At 44.4% G+C, this 24486-nt stretch overlaps 1 protein-coding gene across 2 annotated transcripts in view; it reads left to right on the top strand.

Annotated features, from left to right (window-relative positions):
• Window positions 1-467: 467 nt before the first annotated feature.
• LOC139656482 (ephrin-A5b-like) overlaps window positions 468-24486 on the top strand; it is a 64247-nt gene continuing 40228 nt past the window's right edge. For both annotated transcript variants that reach the window (XM_071534080.1, XM_071534079.1), the window contains exon 1: window positions 468-1362. In XM_071534080.1, coding sequence (XP_071390181.1) covers window positions 1238-1362 — 125 coding nt within the window. In that variant the 5' untranslated portion in view covers window positions 468-1237. The remainder of the gene's footprint in view (window positions 1363-24486) is intronic.

Here is a 24486-nt window from a genome sequence, read left to right on the forward strand (position 1 = left end):
CAAACCTCTGCCCATATAGGCTAGTGAACTAATTTCTCGTTTCCTATACAAATCTATTGGTATTGATTGTGTCATGTTCTTGTTACAAATGGAATGATCTTTAGTCTGCCTTAATCAAGATTTTTATTGGCCCACTTGTTTCCAGAAAACCCCTGCAACAACTGAAAACGTTAAAAAGGCACAAAGTGGAAACAAAGCGCAATTATCTCACTCCATTGGCAAAAAAACACCAATTTGCTTTGAGAAAATGAGACACGGATGACTGAATATGAGACTAAATGCGAGTCAAGACGGACAATTTTTTACAGTGTTCCCTGACTGGCACAGTAGGAGGGAGGAAGGGAAGGATGGGGGGGTCCGGGAGAGCATGGCCGCAGGAGCAAGAGCGCTGACTTGGGTTGGTTTCTCCAGATTGATAACACCACTTTTCATGCGCTCTCGGTTATGCGGCGGGGCTGCTTGTCGGGGCACGGATAGGTCTGCGTTTACGCACGAGCGAGAGGTTTTATTTACTTGCGTTATTAGGCAGGACAGGAGCGCTTGGGCAGCTGCGCGGGTCCAGCCGGAGCTGCCGGTTTAATAAGTCCTATTCTTGCCTTGGCAATTTAAGCGACACCAAACAGAGGAGAGATCCCGAGTTTGAGAGAGGACAGCGACGAGAACGACGGTGCAGAGATTGCGTTTGTCCTCTCCGTATCCCTGCGTTGTAGAACATTTATTCCCTGTCTTTTTTTATATTTTCACAAGAGCTGCGTATAGACTACGTTTTCACCTCTTTGGGAAATTCAATGCGAGTTAGAGAAACTGTTTGGTGCGCGGAGTGGAGTTCAGTTGCAGGAAGCTTGTTCGTTTCCCCGACTGTGTTTATAGCATATTAGTCAGATCGCCTACATTTTGGATTTTTGTTCGTATTTTAAATAGCCCTGTTTTTTTTATTTCTCCATACGAGCGACTGAAGAGGACGCGTTTGATGCAATGAGTACGCGATCCGATTAATAGAGCACGGACTGAAACAGAAATCGCTATTTTAAAAAAAAAAAAGAAAAAGGACTGTGAATTCAGCTATACATTCGTCATAAACAGTGAAGAGGGAACTACATCTGTGACGGAATAAACCGGCGTGGAGCGACATTCAGATGTGATCAGCCCTCCTCATCCCCTCGCATCACAACATTTCACCACCGCATCCAGCAACGCCGAATCAGGAGGGACTTTGGCTCGGCCAAGTTTGAGAGCAATGCCGCAGGTGGAAATGATCCTGTTCGTGTTCCTCATCATCGGGATGTGCGTGTACGGCCAGGACCCGGCGTCCAAGGTGGTGTCCGACCGCTACGCCGTCTACTGGAACCGCACCAACATCAGGTGAGTGTCACACAACGCCCGCAGGACTCACCGGCACCCAGGGGTCCCTCAACCCCGCAGGATGGGTGAACTTCACCCTTGACATTGCCCGGTTAAAGCTCAGACTAGCCGGTGTGGTTTAATGGTGGCTGGATGTAGTGGTGGTAAATAAAGAGGAGGGTAAACTCTGACCTCCACTTAGTGACGAGGCATCACAACCACCAATATGACAGAAATCAAATATAGGCTACTTTCAGAAAAAAATCCCACATTATCTTATACTTTTCCCTTTAAAAGCCATAGCTTCCTATAACATCCATCAGTATGATAGTAAGCAGCAAAGGCTACTATGATACCTACTATGATTTTACGTCATTATGTCAGCCTAAAAAGGCGAGTAAACTCTCTATATTCTATTCTGCAAATAAAAAGGTGGGTAAACTGAGTTTAGGTGGGCTTACCCCCTCACTTGATTGTCTAACTGATAGACTGACGGGATGATTACAATTTAATTTTCATGCACATTTGAAACATCTTCGTAATCAACTGTGCACGCTGCTGCACATCATAAATCATACTTGACAATTTAACAATTAAGTTGTGTAGGCTACGGTAATAAGGATTTTCACATAGACTGTCTGCTGATGTGCTCAGTGTGGCCCACATGTCGATAATGAAAGCTACAACACGATGCGTTTTGCAAGCACTTTTTTAAGAGAAAAAAATATTCGGCTGAGCTCAGCCTGCTGTGTGGAAAATAATGCTGAGTTGCATCCACTTTGAGCGTCGGCGGTCGTCTGCCGGCGTCGATTAGCATTGACAGAATAGTTGTCATCCCATACTTAAGTTACTGGATATTTTATGTGAAGTTTCAATCGATGTGCTTTATTGTTATTTGTCAGTTTGTCAGCTTTTCCCAGTAACACACTGCTATGGTAATCACGTGTATTTAGCTGTGAATGGCTATAAAGATACTGTGAATAATTTCCTATAAATGATCCGCTGTAGGTTGCCACCTACCGTTTCTGTTTAGTTCTAATTATCAGAAGTTAACCCACTAACTTTAGATAACTGGATAGCACAGAGGAATTAATGATGTGAACCTTTTGATTTGTGGACTACCTTTGCTTGCTGATTTACAAATGGCACCTTGTTGGTTTTGTCACCGGTTTAAATGATTGTACGTTTCTCATCCTAAACAGCCTCCTCCCTGGTGACTCAGTGAGTCACTCTGAATGCTTGGCACTTCAGCACATAGTGATGTTATGAGTGTGCCACTTTGTTTCAGCTGAACTCGTATGTGTTCATTGTCAGGTCTGTGCTCGGGCATTGGCTGTGTGCTGGAAGCTACAGTTTCGCCATGAGTCAAAAAAGTATATTTGCTCTGTCTGGGATAAGGAACTGGTTTGTTGGGCTTCCTTTGCACAGAGACTAAACACGTAACTACATTGCTGTGAGTTTTGGAAATTAGAGGTACTTGCAGGATATTAACACACAAACACAAATCTTGTGATGGCATCAAAGGCAGCTGATCGTGTTCCTGCCCTACTAACACTTATCTGGGAGTGATAACATCTTTGGAACAGCCACACAGTCTGTCCCGCTCACAGCCTACAGTGTTTTATTTTTTTTGCCTACGAAGGTTCCCAGTTCCCAAGTCTCGCTCCTCGGTTGCCATGCCCCCCGTCCAAGTGTCCCTCCAACCTCCGCACCCCCCCCGGCCCACGCTGGGGCAGACAATGAGGGGTACACAGGGGTATTTCAGCAGTGGCCAAGGCCCAGCGTGGTGCATGCTCTTGTGAGAGATACACACATGCTGAGGTCACACACTCAGTAGTAACCAGGCAGGCTGTGGGTTAAGCATCAGGGAGCGGCACAGAGGGGACCGTTGTCAGGGTCAAAACCGGGGCAGTACCGCAGGCCATGGGGCCCAGTGACGGGCCATGCAAGGCACCCTGCCTGGGCTTTGTCTCAGCAGAAAGGGGCTCTTTGGCTAAATAAATGAGTAACTCTAAATGACTGTCTCCTTTTCTCATTCATGACTCTAATCTAAACCCGACCCGGGCTATATAATGTAACCGAGTGCCATGCTAAAGCTTGGGGCCCCTGACCCGCAGTAGAACCTAACAGTATTCCTTACCAGATCCTGGGCCCCGGCTCCCTGCTGGTTAATGTAACCATACTCAGCATTCGAACCCTGGGTCCCGCTGTGGTATAGTCCCAACTTCCAGATGAGCTTTTTTTTTTTCCCCCTCTTCTTCCCGCTCTGCATTTTTGACTAAAGTGGGGGGAAAAAATGGCACCCGGAGCAGCAGTCCATACTCAGCCATTCATGAAATCCCCTACAGGAGCTCGGGAATTGAAATGGGAAGTGAGTCGTGAAAAATGGAAATGCAATGACATTTTCTCATGTTTTTGTATTGTTTCAAACATATGTGCGTGGAAGGAGGCTTCTTGTAATTTCAATAAGCATGCGTCCATGTTTGCTACGGTTTCATCTCAGCAGAACATCTTGCTGTGCTGATGCTTGTCGTCGATTAGCCAAGGCGGATGGGACTCTAAGTGGAGCAGGGGTTTAACTCTGAGGATGGTTCAGCCATGCCCGGAGTTAGAAATGCCTCCACACGGTGACATCAAGTAGCTGTAGTCATATAAGCTACTTAATTTAAAGGAATGAAGCTGCAGTGTCAGAGAGCCTTGTTGGAGAAACTACTGAGGCACAATTGATATAATGACTCCTAGTTGTTTGTTAGACATATAATTCTGTCTTTTCAAAAGAAAAATGGCCTTGAATAAAATGTGCCATTTTGGTATTTATCAGTCATAATTAATTTGGTTGAAGGTGAGGCTGCTGCTACCGTGCAGAGTAAAATCTCTTGCATTGCTGAGTGAATGAAGAGAAAAGAGAGAGGGTCCGGCCATTTAGATTATTGTGAGTTAACATTCATGTGTGGATGTTATGGAGAATACTGTACACAGGGTTCCTATGCAGGTTTAGAAAGTCTGGCTACGTTTCTTAAACAGATTTGATATTTTTCATGTCATTAAAAGTGTAGGAAGTGTAGGAAAAAAAGCTGTTGTTTAGTCTTGATACACATATGAGTATTCCTTTTATTTAGGTGTTGACCCAATGTCGTTTTACACATTGTGATATTTGTTGTGAAGAATAATGCTCAACTACTATACTAATAGTCGTTGGCACTATTGGCATACATAATATTGAACTACTGGCAAAAAAAATCCCAATCCAGGCCAGAAATCAAAATCTGGAAAAAAGTGTTGAATTTTGTAATGGAAAAAGTGTAGCAACCCCGTGTGAATGTAAGAGAAATCCGTCACAGATGTTACTTCTCAGTCTTGCTGTCTGCGCCGTCAACCAAACGACGGAATAAAGTATACGAGTGCAGTATTTACTGCCGCACTAACAAGCGGCTATTAGAGAATTCCCTGCTCACCCTGTATTTAGCTGCTTCATTAAAACCCACCCGGGTCCATATGGTCCGCATGCAGGCGTTGCCGTGGCCCAAGGTGTTTATTTGTTGCTGATAGGTGGGATCAACGGAGAATCAGGGCTGAGTTCCGTCCCTAATCTCCCAAGCTGTTTGTGTCTCCGACGCCATGGAAACTGATACCCCTCGTCATCAAAGAACCTCATTGGGTGGGACTAACGACCTGACAGCTGGGGAGAGAGGGATTCCAGCATCGTACAAGAGCACTGTCACCCCAGGGGTTTCCTTTAATCCCTGATAATGCCCATCCAAAGCTTTCCACAACAGATGCAACATATTTCTCTCTTAGACAATCAAAGATCTTTTTTTAATGCCCTGTAAAAGAAGCCCCTGCTTTCAGGTTTTGGCGAGTGCGGTTACTAACTTGCTGTGTCCCTCCGATGATCAAAATTGTCATCTCCCCTTCGAAGGGAGTTCGTCGACATGCTTTATCTTATTGTTCAGCAGCCCTTGCGAGAATGGTTCAGATAATACCTCAGAAATGGGAGAAGGCCTTGCGGCTTCTCTCTCCACCTCATAACCTCCTCGCCTTGACACTCGCACACAGTTCTTCGTGCGGAATGACCTCCGCTGTTTGCTTTTTCTACACTGCTCGCTTTTTAATCTCCACTTAAGGAACAATACTCCATTTTTCAGTTTGTGGCGAGCTGATGTTGTGATAGTTTCCCAGTGGTATTGTAAGTTGCTCCATTTGCATTGTTCCCAGTGTTTACCCTCGTTTTTCCCTCTCAGCCTTTTCCCGGCTCCCTGCTGCTTGGTTCCGCTTGGATTAAAAACGGACACAAAAAGCAACCACGTCCAAATATTGACTGGGTCTCAGGACCGCAGCCCTCTCCCAGCCCCGGCCCAGACTGCCTGAAAGGCTGCTATTGTTCCTCTCTTACTCAGCGGCCCATAGCCGGCTTTTAACTATGCATGCTCTTAGAGAGACAGACAGAAAGAAGGAGGAGAGGGGAGTGAACGAGGGAGAGGTGGATATGGCGGGTTCCTCGGAGTGTGAATATGTTATAGGAGGTGGGGCAGAGGAAGGGGCACATAACGGGAGCGACAACACAGTCACAGGGGTGAGAGAAACTTCCGGATCAGGGGCCAGAGGGTAAGAGGGGGGAACAGTGGCCATGCCGCGGAGCCCCTGGGTGGGGTCAGAACCTGTATTTCCACCCCAAAGCCTCTGGCCGAGGATGTTTGAGACAGGCATGCGGCACAGTTGAGAGGCATCAAAGAGAGTTGATCGCCTGTGACTTTCTGTAAAGGGGGAGGGGGGAGGGGGGAGGGGGTAGTAAGTGGTAAGAAACTATCAATAAATTGAGGATGAGAAGTTTCTTATCCAAGATATATATTCCATTTTATTACAAAGTGAAAAAGGATTAAGTTTCATTGCTGCAAACACTTCAGTCAGGAAACTATTTCCAGTGCATGAAATGAAAGAGCCTTATATCTCAGATAAGAAATCTCTCATCCTCTGTTTCTCATATCAAGTCGGCTTCCTACCACTTAGTATACTTTAATCAGTTGTGACCTATGTACCTAAAAAGGCTGAGCCTTGATGTCAATTAAGCCGTGAGTTTCATACACTTAGTCTTCTGCAGAGGGGGAAACGGTCCTCCTGTGGAGAAGCCAGTCATTCCTAATGCTGTACGACCCTGCCTGCAGAGAAAAGGTCCGCTGGCCCTCCCATTATGTTCAAAGTAATAAGTCAAGGCCCTCAGGCTGCCAGGGCTTGACTGATAGGAACTGGAGACAAGAGTGTGGTAATAAGTTTGGCTGCTTTGTTTGTTTATATTCCATGAAAATTTCCTCATTACCTTGCAGTAACTCTCCCAGGTCCAGGCACCATAAGATTAATCATTGTGGCTCAGATAACTGTATTATGATTTGGTGCATTTTCTTATGCTTTCATAAGCTTGTTTTATTTTTTATTTATTTCAGTCTATTTCCAGATCACAGACGGTGTGAGTTTGGCATCCTCCGTTTGATATGCGCGGCAGTCAATGGATTAGGGGGGACTCTTTAGGCCTAATCTCACAGTCTCACTCCACTGCACAGAGGTTCACTTTTCTGCCGTTTTAATCTTGGTGGGGCTTTTTTGTGTATGCTGTTCAAATGTGAGTGGTGAAATGGCATCCCCTGTGTCTTTGTAGGCACCGGTGAGGGTATTAGCAAAGAGGCTCTAAGGGGCTTAAGAGGTCAGCCCTCCCTTTGTGTGGAGACACAAAACACTTCCTGTGGGACCCTTCACCCCTCTCTGTTCTTCTCTCAGAAAGCCAGGCCTTGCCTGACCATTCACATTAATCAGCCTTAGCTCCTAATGACTGCAGTAAAGCTTCTGAAAACTGCTTCTAAAAGGTCCTAAAGAGCCACTAAGCCTCCTAACAGACTAGGCAAGGCTGCTGCTGTATGCAGTGCATCTCTGGAACGCACACACAGTATCAAAGTTAGTAGAGTGCATGTGGCTATCTGGTCTTCCCTTTATATTCTGTACATTGGCTGAACAGCAAAAAATAATGAAACATGAATTTATACAGTTCGACAAGACGCACTGTATAATTTGGAATCCAAGAAGAAAGTGAAAGTTTTTCAGAAAACTCTACAGCTGCAAAGATATATTATGTGCTTTCTATTAAAGGAGCATTTTCTGAGGCAGAGTGGAACTAAAGGATGCATTTGAACTGCATTCTTCAAATGAGTAGAGTAAATGTAAAGGATGAGTCGACTCAACCGGATTGGGTGGAAGATGGAAAGAGGGTGAAAGCTGGAAGAGAATTGGAATGATCAGGAACGTGCTCTCTTGCATGTTCGTTTAATACTCGCTGGAGCAGGAATGTGTCTGAATTTGAATTGTTTATCTAGAAGTGGCTATCCCACTTACAGCGTTTTTGATACTTAATATTGGTCTGTAGGTTAGAGGGCTGTGGCCTTGAGTTGGTAGCTGCAACACAGCTTGTTTTATTGACTGACATGGATAGCCCGACGAGGGGAGGCATGGCTGTCTCTTTTGGTTTAAGACAAGTGGAAGTAATGAGGCAGTTGGCACAGCAATAAATTTGAATCGTATACTATTCCAACTGAAATGTAAATTGGCTAGAAAAGTATGCTTGATAGAAAACAAATGTGATCATGTCGATAGCAGGGCCAAACCTCCAAGTAATGTTTCTGAAACTGTATTTGGGTCACTGTGGCTTTGGAGGTATAACAAAAAGTATGTATACCTCTTCATCAGGCAATGTTTCCCCATTTGCAATGGTTGCTGACTTTTAGGTTTTTTGTATATCTTGGAAGAAATCAGACAAAAATTTGAGTGTGACTGTACTACTTTTCCAGTCAAGGTTTTGTGAATCATGTATGATTCACATAGTGTTTATGCGCACTGCAATCACTGTGCTGCACATAAGTGGACCAGTTTTATTTTGCCTTACAAGACTATCTAAATCATCTTTGATAAAGAAAATATGCTTTTGTGGCAGACACTGCTGCTGTCTAATTGCCTTGGTTTCTAGGGTTTAAATACAACCTTATCTGATGAAAACATGTGGGTATCGGGTTTTATCTGATGAAGGTTTGGCACAGTGTTTTGCAGCAGTGTTTTTCCTACCATGTGGAGGCTTGTATTGGTTATCAGTCTATGGAAGAAGGTTTAGCATACTTGGCATTTTTAGTCTCCTGTGGGCAAATAGGGAAAAGGGCAATTGACAATCAGGTTTTTTTGGTGAACATGGAAACAAACAAGTGGTATTTAGACGTGTGTAATGAACAGTTGTTTTTTTCATGAACTTGGTATGACTTTGTGGGACCTTTAGTGTGGCTTACTGGTCCATGGAGACAGAAAGTGTTTCCTCCTGTTGGATTTGAGCATGCTTGGTGCTTTGGGACCCATGAAATATTAAAAAGCTGTTTGTGATCTCACAGTACAGCCTGGACAGCAAACCTTCACACGCAACGAGGAGAAATCCAGGTCAGGATCGTCATGACTTTAATACAGGGGTCGACATGATGTCGTGCTTTTTTTTATAAATCCTTTCCTGGCCCGGGCTGCTTTCTTGATGAATGACGGTGATTAAATTGTTTTTGGTATTTGATTATCGCACAACTTGAGAATGTACAGGGCCATTAATTGAAATCTCAGACTGCCAAGAGTTGTACACTTTCCATAGACGTGGCTCATAGACTCTCCTCCTCTTCGCCTGTTCTCTGCGGTGTGTGGCGGAGCGGGGAACAGAGGCAGCCATTTCCAAATTCGACTCCATTTTGTTTCAAGGAATTTGAAAAGTAGGTTACGAATCTTGGGACTTTACTTGAGCGTTCTCCGATCTTTTTCTTAACCTTCAATGGGGGTAAAAATGCTCACTGAAAACGATTACCCTACATTTGTGGTCACTTGTATTACTTAAAAACCATTTATAATGTCACTCATCATAATCTTGGCACGCAATTTGATCAAGGCAGAATATTGGGGAGCGGAGTGGGGGGGCAGCAGGGGGTGGGGGTTAGGCTTGGGGGGGCACCCAAGCGAGGCAAAGAGCGGGTCTCTCTCCCTGCCAAACTTACCTACTAACACAGTGACCACTGTACTAGCTGTGTTGTGTTTGTGGCATAACCGTGTTGTGTTTATGCCCAGACCCATCAATATGTGTGACATCACTGCTGCCCTATATGAGTCGGTACTTTGGCACTCATATCATCGGTCGCAGCAACACAGTGGGAACACGCAGGCAGACGCTGCGAGTGCTCATGCTGATGATCCCCCTTTATGTCTTGGCTCCACCAGGGCCTTTAGTTATTCTAGTGCATAATTGATGGAGGAGTTAGAATAGCAGAAGTAATACGATGAGAGGGTGCAGCCAAGCGGAGTGAGGGATCGCGTGCGTGGGGCTGCAAACATTGCAGGGGACGAGAGGAGGGCATCTGGAGTAACAGGTCCCAGCGCAGAGTCGACACAGAGTGTCACCATGCAGCCAATCGCTGCTCCCCTCTCCCAGCCAATGAGATGCCTCCGCTTGAGCAGAATACTACGTTCTCATGAATCAGACAAGAGACTCTTCAGTCATTAGTGCCTCTCAAAACCGGTGCTTGGCTCCTGTCAGCTTTTATTCCTTCTTAGTTAAGGCAGAATATTTGTGGGATTCTGTGGTATTCCCTGTTTCATCTTGCATGTGATGTGTAATTGAAGTAATTTGCATTTTGCTGGTCATTCCAACTTGACTGGATAGGAGTGTTGTAAATGACCAAGGGGCATTCTTTCTTTCCCAATGTCTTTGTTCCTTTATCATGTAGTAGATTCTGAGGTTGGCTTTGCGGTATCAGCAGTGACAGGGTGTATATCACACCTAGACAAGCCCCTACAAAGAGAGGCTAATGGTCAGACAACCCGGCATTGTCTGTTAAACAAAGAGACGAGGTCGCAGATAACCTGTCCCGTCCCGCTTCAAAGTAACTATGACTAACTTCCATGGAAAAAAAAGTAATAAAAGCTGAAGGGTGAAGAGACGAGTTTCCCTTCAACCTCACCCACAATACCTGGAATCCCGTCTGTGGAGACGTGGGCAGAGCCTGAAACCACCCAGTTTCACAATGTTTGAAGTTATAACATGCAGTTGGAATTGGAGGAATGAGCCTGTCTTGGTTAGTTTACAGTTTAGATGACTCATGTTTATAATATTAAAAAAAAAATGTTATATGTTAAATGTTAAATTAATAAAAAACAACACAAATAATGTGTTTGAATATAATGCTGTTGAAACACTGATATAAATATGTTTTACAACAGTGAAAACTAAAAGAAAAACTAAGAAAAACAGTTTTATTCAAATAATCAATCATTGTAAAAAAGAAAAAAAAAAATCAAAAGATGTTCCTAAAATGAGCACACAGGGTCTGATAAGGTAAGTTTGCACTTTGTATTTAAAGAAATAAAAATATTCTTTATTTTATGCTTAATGTAACCATATTCATATGAAAGTAATATTTCTTTAGGAATTTTACATTAAATAAATATGTATAAATCTCATTTCATTATGGTAATTATTCGTAACTTTAAAATAGCGTTAATAATAATTTCTTAGAATATGCAACACAGTAGTCATTTTATTATACACTATATACTTGTGAAAATAATTGCTGAATAAATACTGAAAAAGGTTGTAAAACATGTCTCTATATTTTCTTCACTTTCAAGTGGAAACCTGTGATTGCTTCATATTGCAGTTGAATCTACATCAACAGCTAATGTGCATTTGCTGTAATTTCACGGGGAACAAAAGTGTTCCTATAAATATGCTCCAACCAACAAATGAAAACAGTAACTTATGTTGAAAAAGGCCATTGGCTGTCCTGCAGGCACTGCATGGTGTTTGGCCCTAAAACAGACTGTCCAGAGCAGCACTTAGAGGCCACTGGACCGGGACTTTGGCTATTAAGATCATAAAATCCCACTCATAAAGATGTTTTATTTGTTTCCTGAGTGTGCTGGCTGCTTAGGTTTCCATCGGAAGTCTTTATGGCACAGCGGTAATATTTCTGTCTCAGGATGGAGCTGGCCATTGAGTTATAGTGGAATATTGTAAGTGGCAAAAGCTTGGTCACGAGAAGTTCAGTAATTGATTTTTTTTTCCCTTTCCCCTTTGTGTAGTGTAATTTTTTAAAGAGGTATTATAAATTCTACATCGCAGGAAGCACAAATTCCAATGTGGGCCTAAAAGTAAAAAGTATTTTAATGTAAAGCAAAATTTCTATGAATGATGTTCAATAAATGTCAACTTCATATGCTTTTCATCAATATAATCAGAGTATCTACATCTACTGTATATCTATCTCGATAGGTAGATAGAAATTATTTCTATATAAATTATATTATATTCCATTATTATTTATAATATGTCTTACAGTCCTTAATATATGAAAATACTAAGTAGTCAAAATGTTTATTTTAAGTAGAATTAGATTTCAATTAGACTTACATTTGTGAATCATATTTATCATTGGCATAAAAATACACTACACTCAAAAATATAGGCTATATTTATCAGAAAATATAATGGATGCAAATACACATTTACAATGACATTTAATATTGTATATTTTTCTGTATATTTTCCACTATGTTATAATATTTTATGGCTACACCTATTTTATATCTACGGTGAATTAAAACATTAATATCCTGCAGCAATATACAAAATTGAGTCATGAAATTAAGCAGAAATTCTATTAAAATGGATTACAGTGAATTTATTGGTTTTACATCCTTCATTCTAATTTTAATTGGTTATTTCTAATAAAATAACTTTTGACTAGTTGTGACCAGTTTTGAAAATTAATCTGATACTGAGTCTTGTGACTGGTACTTCATGATTTGTTACTCAAATTCCTGAAAACCGCTATTATAAAAAGGTGAGCCGGCATTTCAAGGGTTGAACCGTCCTTTGATCCAACCATGTGCTGTTGGCGCTGGGCTCCACCTCTGTCAGCTTTCCTCAGTTTCACTTATTTGAGCGTTTCTGCTTATAGGATGAAAAAAAAGGGGGAAGAATTGATCGAAAAAAATAAAAAAGAAGCCCGGTGTGTAGACGCTGAAGTCCTGTGACTGCTCCTTTGGGTCACATGGTCCACCCAGAAGTAGTGCTAGTGAGGTCTAGACACGCGATACACAGGGGGGTTAGAGAAACACGGCGGCTAAGACATCACACACATTTACCATCCACCAAGCCACTCCTGTATGGCGGAGGCAGGCCCATTCTAAATTTTGCCCAGCAACCCAGCAGCGTAGTGGGAGATGTGGTGCTATGGTGAGCCAGCGTATAATACCACGGCATGACACGGTTTCACTTTGCCAGTCACAAAATCACATTTTCTCTTACTGTTTTAAAGTAAAGCGATGAGATGCAGCCCAGTGTGTGACTCTAAACTTTAATTGTAGATGATTAAAAACGGTTGTATTCATTATTTCAGTGTGGAGTTTGAGTTTTGAGGGAAGCGCCTCTGGAAGCTGTAGTAACGGCTGCTGGCCTAAGCCACAGTCGTCTCTTGCATTTGTGGTTTATACCATTATCTTTGTTATTTGGATCCCAAAGTGTCCAGAATGACAAATCCTCCACACACTACAGTGCAATGGATAAAAAGTATGCAAATTTGCTCCTAGCACAAAGAGAAACAGGGGTGTGTTCTGTCAGAAACTCACCAATCAGGATTAACCCATAACCTGCGGCAGCCAATGAGCCGTGGAGCAAGTGTGTTTTGATTGGCTGTTTAGCACAGATAACCAAAACTGTGCCAGATACACCAGGGTAGAAATAACCTAGTATTCTATATCTGCATCCATTGCCGGAAGGGAGCAGGGCTTTTAATGCACTGTTGAATTCATGCTGCATGGCAGCACCAGCTCGCTTTTTGGGGTTGTAAAATGTGAAAAGCCAACCGCCATCTAGTTGAATCAGTGTCTGTATTGTCTCCATACATTGTGGCAAGGGCATTGACAGACACGTACACACACACATGCACACACACACACACACAGACATATGAATACACACACACAGATACACACACATAGATGCAGCATCTGCCACAGTACAAATGTTAGAAGGTTACAGGGAGCCGTTCTCTTTTGCTCTTCCTCAGTTCCTCCTTATCTCTGTCACTGCCTCTCTGTCTTTCCCTTTCCTTCCCCTTTCTCCCAATCTTCCTCCCCTTCCTTCTCTCTCTCTCTCTCTCTCTCTCTCTCTCTTTCTCTCTCTCTCTCTCTCTCTCTCTCTCTCTCTCTCTCTCTCTTTCTCTCTCTCTCTCTCTCTCTCTCTCTCTCTCTCTCTCTCTCTCTCTCTCTCTCTCTCTCTCCCTGGTGTCCAGACTGCCTGTCATATACTGTAGCTGCTGACTCCCACTCCTCTCCTGATATCAGATATGGGAAGGGGCGAGTAAGGCTTCTCAGACTTCACAGCCTCCTTCTACCCCCCACCATCCCCATCTTCACTCCCCCACCGCTCAGCCGACTCCCCCCTCTCTGTGCCAGTTTGAGTTCCCTGCTGATGTCACTTCCTCCCGTGGCTGTGACCCACTATGCAACACACAGCCGCCGGACATCTGCGTCCTACCATATTCCCCTGTGCAAACCCGCATACTCTTTCCATTTTTCTCTAACCGATGACGGATGCGATTGTATGATCAGCATCCAGAGCGTTTCTAAAAAAGCCGATGTGCAATCATGGATTGCTGTGCCAGGGTGCGATATCCAGTGTTTGATCCTATCTATTGGCATTGTACTGTGAGGCCGTGAAGAATAGGTGCAGATGCTGTTCAGATGATTGTGAAGACGCTGGGTGATTTTAATTTGGAGCTGCTCTGGGAGCCCAGACAGACAGTCCCATTTAATCTGCTGTGGAAAATGAGTCTGCAGACTTTGAGGAGACAGTGAGATTGCACACACACACACACACACACACACACACACCCATGTAAGCTTTCACACTCACACACACACACACACACACACACACACACATAGACATAGACATGGACTTGTGGGCAGGATGTCATATGTTCATCGTGTAAATCAGCTGTTTGATCATAATTTGTGATTAATCAGCCATGAGAGCTTTGAATTAAGTACAGCTTTTCATGTCACAGTAACAGCAGTCTAATCCGTCTGGCCTCTCCCAAATGCATTGCAGAACAGAGACACAAGCTGTGGTGGCAGGGTGGTTGTTATTTAGAGAGACTGGTCCTAGGTTTTTGTCCCAGTCATGCCTTGAGCAAGACACTGAATTCCTACCTGCACTCTGATAAAATGTTCAACACCTGCCTTCACATTGATACCGTTACACATTTTCACACCCGGGACCTGCCCAGTACAACTGCAGTTTTCTACTGTCAGACAAGGTTGACAGTAGTAGTTAAGTGAATGAGTGAGTTTAAAGTGCTCTAAGGCACCTTGAAGGTATTTGTTGAGGGAGGGGAGAGGGAGGGGAGAGGGAGGGGAGAGCGTCACTCATTCACTTTATCCTCCATGTTTTCACAGTTGTAGCAAGGATTCAAACTGGCATACTTCCACTTATAAGCCTGCTTCTCTACGCTTTAAAGCACTGTGTTCCCCCAGATGTGCGGCAGCCATCTGATATTCCCTCACACAATCCAAAGACAGTAACTGGGGTGGCAGTTTGGGGTGGAGGTCAGAAGAGGCCGTCCTGTAAACATAAAGTGGCAGGTTCAGTCCGTCCAACAATCCCTGCCTCGAGCAAGACACTGAGCCCCTAACCTGCTTCTGCATAACTGCCAACAAACCAGTGATTCTCAATCCTGATCCTCAGGAGCCAGAACCCTGCTGGTTTTCTACTCTACCCAGTGGTAGATTACATTCACCTAGTGTAATCAGGGGCTGAATGAGACCTGGGTGAGACACCAGGTGAATGTGAACTAGCAGGTGGAGTAGAAAACCAGCAGGAATCTAGCTTCTGAGCACCAGGTTTTGAAAACCACTGTGGTAAACTCTGACCTCTCTGGTGAAATGTGTACGTTTATCTATATGTGTCCCAAAGGGATCAAGAAACAATTTCCCTAGAAACACTATATGTAAAAGGGCAATTGAAATGCCCTAAAATGCATAAAACTTGCCTTTCATGACATGCCCCCAGCCACGCCGTTCCCTCCCCACAAATGTTTCTCCTACTGCCCTTTTGTTCCACTCCAGAATGGAGTTGACGCGTGTGAAACCGAACGTGATACCAGGGGCCCGAGGGTTCATTATTTGCCGCTGTTCTCACGGGGTGAGTGAAAAATCACTCCTTTGTGCGTAGGAAGAAAGAGCCTTCCTCTGACCTCATGGTTGTGTGGTGTAATGTCAAAAGGCCCCGAGGTTTGTGCGGTGTAGCCACACCCACTCTGTTGTGGAGCCGTGGAACCAGACTAGGGTCCCCTGTCCCTAGACTGCTGGGGAGAGAGAGAGAAAGGGAGAGAGAGAGAGAGAGAGAGAGAGAGAAAGGGAGAGAGAGGGAGGGAGAGAGAGAGAGGGAGGGAGAAAGGGAGAAAGAGAGACAGAGAAAATGAGAGGAGAGAGACAGAGAAAGGGAGAGAAAGAGAAGGAGAGAAAAGGAGAAAGAGAGGCACACAGAGAGAGAGAGAGACAGAGAGAGAGAGAGAGAGAGACACTCAGTTGAGGAAGAATACAGCCTCTTGTAAACAAATGTTTGGATCCTGGATCGTATACCACACTAATTGGACCTTGGCTGCTTAAAGGATCTTTTTTTTCTTTTTTCTCAGAATCCAAATAGTGCATTTTCTGCATTCTCCATACACTGTGCAGTGCAGACCACACTCGCTCTCCAATTAGGCCCTTTTTTCTCGGACAGTAGACGTGGTAAAGAATTCTTCCGCGGCCCAATCTCTCTGATGCTGTGCTGTACAGCATCAGGCGAGGCCTTATAGGTTTCTTGATGTCAGCCCAGTTAAGGGTTCTCCCCTGCTTGTCACATTTCAAAGAGTTGACCAGCATCAAACACATTTCTGTGTTCATCAAAGCAGCTGCAGACAGTCATTTCTTATTGTACAGATCAGGCTCAGCGGTGGACGGTTGTGTGGATCTGAGGAGCCTCCCAGAAAGCTCCAATTTGAGAGCTAACAGATGACACAATAGCCCAGAGTAGGGTTAAAAAAAATAACAGTGGGCTGGAGTTGCTACACCGAAATGCTGAATTTATGTGGTCAAGATGACTAGACCTATACGTCTCCCGCTGACAGAAATGAAGTTGTTTACACACTAGTTCATGTATCTGGAGTCTTAATTACGTTCACAGAAGGGAAGCACTAAATCAACATATTGCAGAGCAAATAAGTTGCAATAGCTAAATTCAAGAAGTTTGATGACAAATTAACTCTTAATGGCTTCCACTTCCACAGTTACTTTACGTTACATTACGTTATGTTATGCTATGTTACGCTATGTTATGCTATGTTGCACTGTTATACACTGTAAATGGACAAACAGCTCTTAATTTGGTAGTTTTTTAGATAGATAAGGAGCAGAAATATTATGACGGTATTGAAATGAAATGGATACCATCATTATTTTTAAATACCTTGGGTTACTGTATTACAGTGAACCAGCCCAGCTGCTAATTGAAGCTTTGTGTGGTGTGTGTGCGTATATGTGTATATCTGTGTGTGTTTTTTGACAGAAATTAATCTGTAAACACACGGTCTGGCTGCTAAAGCCCTTGGTACATTCCTCCATTGCTGACAAGTCCAGAGTCAACCCATATCACATGCAGTAATGTCGTTTTTAGAGCAAATAATGGCAACTGTGTGATATCCGATAGCCACTTTAATCAGTTGTAATTATGACACCACTCAAACCAAACCCGTGCTCCCATGGGGTTGGTCTTGGATGCCGCTCCGACGTTCCTTCCAACTCCCCTCTTTCCTCCCTCTCCTCCACCTCCCCTCCCCAGATACGACGGCCCTGTCTTGTTAGCCAGGAATGTGGAAACAGCACTTTTCTAAACTAAACCTTCATGGGAAAAAGTTGCTTCTTCTGTGGAGGAAGAACTGTTAATGGATTAAGTGGCTGCTGTTTCCCACTCAGGGGCCAAGCCTCGTACCCGTTCATTCACACTGGACTCCCTCCATCTGTGTGGAGGCTAATAGGCATGGCTAGCGTAGCTCAGCTTTAGACCCTGTTCCTTCGCCATAAACTTGGCTTTCCTGCCCCTCTTCACCCCATTCATGTCAGCGGGCCTGGCATTCTTGTTGGGCTTTTTAAGTGTGTTCACTTTGGACGGCGATGAAAGGAGTCGGCGGAACACGGGATCTTAAATCACTTAATGAGGGGAGACAGGCAACGCTTTTGTCCAACTTGTTCTGGAGCTGCGTCCAGCCAAAGGCCTCTAACGGGCTCTGACACCTCGCTCTGCTGCTCTGCAGACCGTGTGTGTGTGTGTGTGTGTGTGTGTGTGTGTGTGTGTGTGTGTGTGTCAGTGCATCGCCAGCAATGCCACAGCCCGCCTGGCATCAGCATTCATACTTTTTTTTTTGTTACACATCTCAGCATTTATTTGGATTTCCTCAGCACGTCGGCATGTTTATTTGGTCGCGGCATATTTCAAGTCTTCGGAGTGGCAGTGGCCAGTGGGCAGCATATTTGTGTGTGTGGTGAGCAGGGGGAGGAGGGAGGAAGATGCCGCAGGATGTGTTAGGCAGCAGTGCTGAAGACAGGGTCACTCCCTGCGGACGTTTGGCCTTGGCCTGCAGTTAACAGCGGTGACCAAGCCAGGCCATGAAGGGCAGACCCACTGAAGAATAAAGGAGAATAAATAAACAAGTTACAACAGCGTTTATTATGGGTCTGTAGTACTTTTTAAGGAGCCTGTAAAGTACTGAGCCTGTTCTCATACTAAATTCATACTTATAGCTATGAAAAGTTATGTGCTGAAGACAGTAGTTTGACTTTGAAACAGTGTGGTGGAAACTAAAGGTGTGGAGTTCAGGGTGTTGGATGGGCAGATACACTTGACCCTCACCCCTCACCCTTAACCTTAACCAAATTTGTTTTAGTTGCCTACCCTTAATCCTAACCTTGGCCATGCATAGGCACAATACAAATCAAGGGTGTGTATCTTTTTTCATAAGATATCATACAAACGATGTAGCAGAACATACTGACTTAATACATTTCTGCCCAGGATGTTTAAGTTTTAGTTAAACCTTTATACAACATAGCCATGCAGTCTGATTCGACGTGTTGCAGCTGTGCTGATAACGGCATCACTGACAGCGTTTACATGCACAGAGTATCCTGGCTACTGGGCACACTCCGGTTAAGGTCTCATTCAAGCTGTTTACGTGAACCTTTGATACCCTGTGATTTATTTGTGTTGCCAGGACTGAACCAATTAGCAGAATATTAACAGATAGAACGGTCCGCAAGCAAAAAAGCATGACAAAAGTCCAGCTGCCAGCTACCTCCTCCCTATTTGACTGAGGTTACTCAGTTACAGGGGAAAGAAATTATGATCCCAGTAGTAATAGTAAATCAGTGCCATTTTTTTTTTTATATCAAGATGCACCCATAACACTGTGCAAGTCTTGAGTTTGCAGAGATGATGAAAACAAAAAGAGAAAGTAGTAAGATGTTTAAATCCCACAGTAATTTGTTTAATATGGGAATAAATCAAGCATCTTAATCTTAAGTGTTTTTGTATCGGATTAGGAACAGTTCTAACCGAGTTAAGATGTTTACATGCATTGTTCAAAAACCAGGTTACTGGAGCAACTGGGTTAAGAACGTAATTCTCCATCCATGTCATAGTCCACAGTCTAAATAATACCCTCTCAAGTGTTATTGCTTTGTATCTGTGGCCAGAGCGCTGCAGTATCAATTGATTAGGATCGAGAGTGGTCAGAGGTCAGCTTTGTAGTCCAGGCCTTCGCCCCTTGTGAGATTGCCAGCCAGTCATATACAGCCAGGAAATCCCCTCTCTCTCTCTCTCTCTCTCTCTCCCCACCGGCTTCCTCAAGCCTCACACCAGCCGTCGGCTCTCTCAACCTCTCTTCTCACCCTCTCAACCCCCCCCCGCTCTGCGCTTTGAGATGTACAGTTCTCCCTCTTCACCGCTCTCTCCTCGCTAGTTAAGTCACTTTCCTTCCCTCGCTCACTCACTCACTCTCTCTGCCTCTCTCTCTCTCTCTCTCTCATTCACTCTCCACCTCACTCGCTTTTCGCCCGTTCGCTGCTCCTTTCACTCTCCTGCATTCTCAAGCCTCAGCCTCACCCTTTCTTCCCCTTTCCACTGACATTTCTGCCAATGGTGCGTATTAGTGCTTGGACGGCTGTTCATATTTGACACTTGTGCTGCACTACATGTCTCTCTCTCTCTCTCTTTCTCTCTATCTATCTCTCTCTCTCTCTCTCTCTCTCTCTCTCACTGTCTACCACTATCTCTCACTTGCTCTCACTTCACCTCACCCCTCCTTCACGCACACACACACACAGATGAAGTGTAAATGTGCACATCTCATGGTGTGTAATTGGCAGGATACACTTCAGTTATAGGATACCCTTCCGTTTTTTGTTTTTTTTCAAGCTGTCTCTGTGCTCAATGAGTTTCGTGATGAGTTGGGGCTCGTCTTCGTCAGGACATTGGAGCCAGAGCGGCTTTTTTTTTTTAAGTCCAGTGTGGGGAGCAGGCACCAGGCGGATGGGCAAAGCTGGCATGGGATGACATGAACCATTAACATATCAGCTGTAAACAGTTGTTACTGCAAAGCTGCTGTGTGTGTGTGTGTATATCTGTGTGTGTGTGTGTGTGTGTGTGTGTGTGTGTGTGTTTGTGGATTGACATTGCCCTCTAAAAAGCCGAGTTTTACGCGGTGCTCTTAGTTTAGCTTCAACCCAGTCATAGCGTTCAGTAAATGCTGCTCTTGGCTGCTAGATTTCACTGCTCTGTTCAACTGGCTCAGGTCCTGCTCCATTTCACAGCACCCCAAAACGAGTTTAAGACCTGAGCCATGCAGTTCCCATGGTAAATCACATTTACATTTAGGACATTTAGCTGATGAGACAGTGAGCACTAATGTAGGCAAAGCTTAAATTCCTAGAGGAGGTTGGGCAATGGAAGTCAAATACTCGATTACCCAAAATGGAGGTTAAGTTAATATTTGACATCCAGATATCTTATTAGAATGGATCATGCACAATATCTGAAAGTAGTTATTAACTTGGGTCAAATCAAAAGCAAATTCCTGCCTAGAATGCAAAAATAAGTATAAATGGTCCCTTTTTTAAAATGGCTGATGATTTTGATTGGTGGTGTGTGTGGTGTGGTCAGTTTGGTAGAAACATATTTGTAAACAGAGTCACTGAACCAGAGTAGATGCCCATTGAGCCACTGGAAACTGGCATGAATGATGGAGGGCCCAATTTCAAGAGCACTGCAACACCATTTAGTACTACTGCACTAAATGAAACAGAACTTTACTTAAACAAGCCATACATCCACCCAACACAGTCCAACCCACTGATGGAAGACCAACAAAACACTTTCTGTCTTTGACAAACAGTACGTTGCCATTCCTGCCACATCTGTGCCTGCTGAAAGTGCTTTGTGCTACGATGGGGCAACCTGCCTCGCCCCAGAACATGTGGATATGCTTGTATTCCTTCACAGGAACTAGGCTCTAATACAGCTAAGCTTTTAATTCTGATCAAGCCTATGTAGTGGTGCTAATTCATTGATATTTTCTCAGGATATTTGTTCGCCAAGACCTGTATTCAGATTGGCATGTTATAGGGAACATATAATTTGCTTTATGAGACATTGGTGTGACTACATGTGAAATATACAACAATTTTGACTCTCCAGTTCACTATTTTAATTGAAAAAAGGTGAAAACGGCCATCCGCAATCGCCAACATTACAAGCAACCAGCACTAAGACGTGCATGAGTTAATGTCGCTGAGCTCAGATAAATATGGATTGTCTTTGTGCAGCCAGACTATGAATGAACATTGTGTAGTGTGGTTTGCGGCTGCTTTGCATGGGGCTTGAATGGATGGTTAGATGGCCCAGTAAACCATGAGAAACCCTCAACATGAAAGCCGTCGTCTTTACACCAAGGAAATTCTCGTGACACCTAATCACAAAAAGAGAGGAGAGAAAAAAATTCACCCCGAGTGCACAGCAATCTCCACGGGTTATCTTGAGGGAGCGTAACCTTTGTGACATTGATAGGATTGTGCACAAAAGGGGTGCTTTGCTTGTGCACACACACACACACAAACACACATACAGTTATGCACACACACACACACACACACACACACACACACACTACACACTCTCACAAACTTTCTTTCATTAGCTGGCTCTGGGATGTGCATGTGTGGTGCCAGGCTTTGAAGCAGAGAGGGTGATGGATGCCGGGTTGCCCTCTGTCTCCGTTCTACTCAGCTCGCCCTAATGGACCTTTTAGAGACTAGAGAGAAATTGATGGGAAAACTAACTCCAAAAATAAAACTAAGGCTGCTGCTCTTTACTCAGGCTCACCGAACCACACTGGGCCTTATCAACACCCAATATTTTACACACAATAAAACTCCCTGTAAAAATCTGTTTCTCTTTACCTCGCGCATTCACAAGCCGGTCAGAGCCGACGGAGCCGCGAAGTCAAACTCGGCCTGGCGAGCATTTGGCCTGGAAGGGAACCAGTGAAACCAGTCAATCCTCCTCTCCCACACTCGTTCCCCAGTGTCTCTCTGTCTTTCTCCCTCTCACTCCTTCTCCTCATCTGACAGACCTTTCTCATGTCAGGCCAAACATGTGATTTCCCTTAACCGTTGGCCTGGCGCAGCTGATAACCCAGAAATCTTTGCGCTGGGCAGGCAGGCAGTGTTTGAGGCAGACAGATATTTTCCATGGACAGTAAATAAAATAAACAGTTGTGACTCTATTTTTGGGGGAGGTGTAAGGCCAGATGGATGAGGTGTTTGAATCAGGGAGGGCTCCGGGGCTGAAGGCTGAGCATAGGGATCTGTGACGAGTCGATCTGGGACTTGGTCTGTACCCCTGATGGACTGGTTTTAACTTTTTTCCTCAAGGGATAATGGGTGAGAGACTGGTGAGAGAGATCAGGAGAAGTGAAAGAAGAAGATGGCGAGAATAAGAAGGAGATGGATGAAGAAAGGAAAGGGGAAAGGAAGGAGGAGTGGAGAGGGTGAGGAAAATGTTTAGAGCAGTTGAGGAAGAGAAAGAGTGGAGATGGAGAGCGACACCTGGAGAGAGCAGAGGAGCAGTAATGCAATGCGCCAATCCACCCAAATCTCAATAAACGCCTTCTTTCCTATCTCTTTCTTAACCTCATCTCTTTGTCTCAAACTGTGTCTGCGTTCTGACTGGAGCACACTGAGTCACTCTCAGCGGAAAGAGTCTGGGTCCCTGCCATGTGTACCAAATCAGGACGCAATCTTGTGTCTGTCTGCCACTTCACCCATGCTGCTCAGTTTGTGTGTGTGTTTGTGCGTGTGTGTGCGAGAGATAATCGGAATCTGATGTGTGTTTGTTGATATCAGCTGCGGTCCTTAGTCACCGCCTGTTGCGAATAATTTTCGACATAACAAAATTGGCCTGATTTTAGTTACCTGCCTGTGCGCTTGTGCTTTTTTTGTGCGTCTGTTTGCATGTTTGCACATGTGCGTGCATGTGTTTGCAATGAGACAGTGTGTGTTTATCACAATCATCAGCCTCTGGTTAAGAGATAGAGGACAAACAGCCGGCAGGGTATCACTCAACACTCACAGCCGGGGATTGTCTCTTCTGCACAGATGAGCATTAACCTCTCAGTGTGAATGAACGACGCCATGAGTGTTTGTGTGTTTATGCACACCTGTAATTCACATGCTGACGTTTTGTTTGACCGTTAGTGCGTTTGTATGTTTGCTCGTGTGCGTAATCTGCTCTATATCAGGAAATCTTAACAAAAGTGTAGCGCATTTCAAACTTTAGGGATCTAGCTATTGCTCAAGTGATTTACAATGAGTGCAACAGTAGAATAAGTTTTAATCAAAGACAGAATAGACTGCAGTGATCTTTTCAAGTCCTGCTCCTTTCACAGTTGCCCAAACAAGTTAAAGTCCTTAGCTAGAATCCCACGCAGTTCCCAACATAAATCACTGTGCAGTCCAATAAATCACTGTGCAGTCCAATAGTGGAATAAGCTTAATTTTCTAGATCACCAACATTACAGGCAACCGATAGTAAGGCGTGCAAGAGTCAGAGCGACAATGGCAGGACAATAGATGTCTCAAATATGGCTGTGTCACTTTAATGTTGAGGTTTAATCGAGAAACACAAGAGCCAGGCAAACTCTTTCATTTCTTTCGTTTTTCATTACTTTCTTTATTCTCTCTATATCTGATGGTGCGCCTTGATGTCAGCGGAGGTCACTAGGTCTTGACCTGCTGACCCTCGACTCTGTGCGGCTCCCTAAAGGGCTCGGACGTCACTCATACGATCGCCTCCGACAACACGGCACCCCTCTGACCCTCCCCACTCCCCGCCCATTGTCTAAATGTCATCTGGCAAACAAAAAACGCCTGTTCATACCGCGCCTGTCAAACCCGGAACAAAACACAGCATCCTCCATTCACACTGGGACTGTCAAACGCTCAAACAAACCCTGCCACCTTCTCTCTGTCTCTCATTTTCTCCTCTCCAGACCCCTCTCTGTGTTCTCGTTTTTTAGGGGGCAGAGAACTGCTCACCCTAGATCAAAGAGGGTATCATAGCAAACATGGCAGAGATCCCAACCCTGATACCCGTCCTCTGTGTGTTATGTGTGTGTGTGTGTGATGCGTGTGTATGCAGGCTATGAAAAGCCCATTGTGGTTTTGCCAGTGTGGCTAATTAGCGCGTACACAACTATGTCAGCCCTCGTGTGATCTCCTCTTGTTCATCTGTTTGTGGGGCTCTATTGTGAGCTGAGTGGGAACGCAGAGGGATATGCGGAGATCTGTATGTGTGTGTGTGTGTGTGAGTGTGTGCGCCTGTCCGTCCTTTGTGTGTGTGTGTGTGTTATCAGAGACACACATCAGCGTTCCTGTCTGTCTGGTTGCGGTCTCGTCTTCGTCTCACCGCCAGGCTCAGCGTCTCAGATGCCTCTT

This window comes from Centroberyx affinis, unplaced genomic scaffold, assembly GCF_046629955.1.
Source record: "Centroberyx affinis isolate AG114_WGS23_722 - 3 ecotype Tasmania unplaced genomic scaffold, CSIRO-AGI_Caff_v1 ptg002483l_1, whole genome shotgun sequence".
Lineage (NCBI taxonomy): Eukaryota > Metazoa > Chordata > Actinopteri > Beryciformes > Berycidae > Centroberyx > Centroberyx affinis.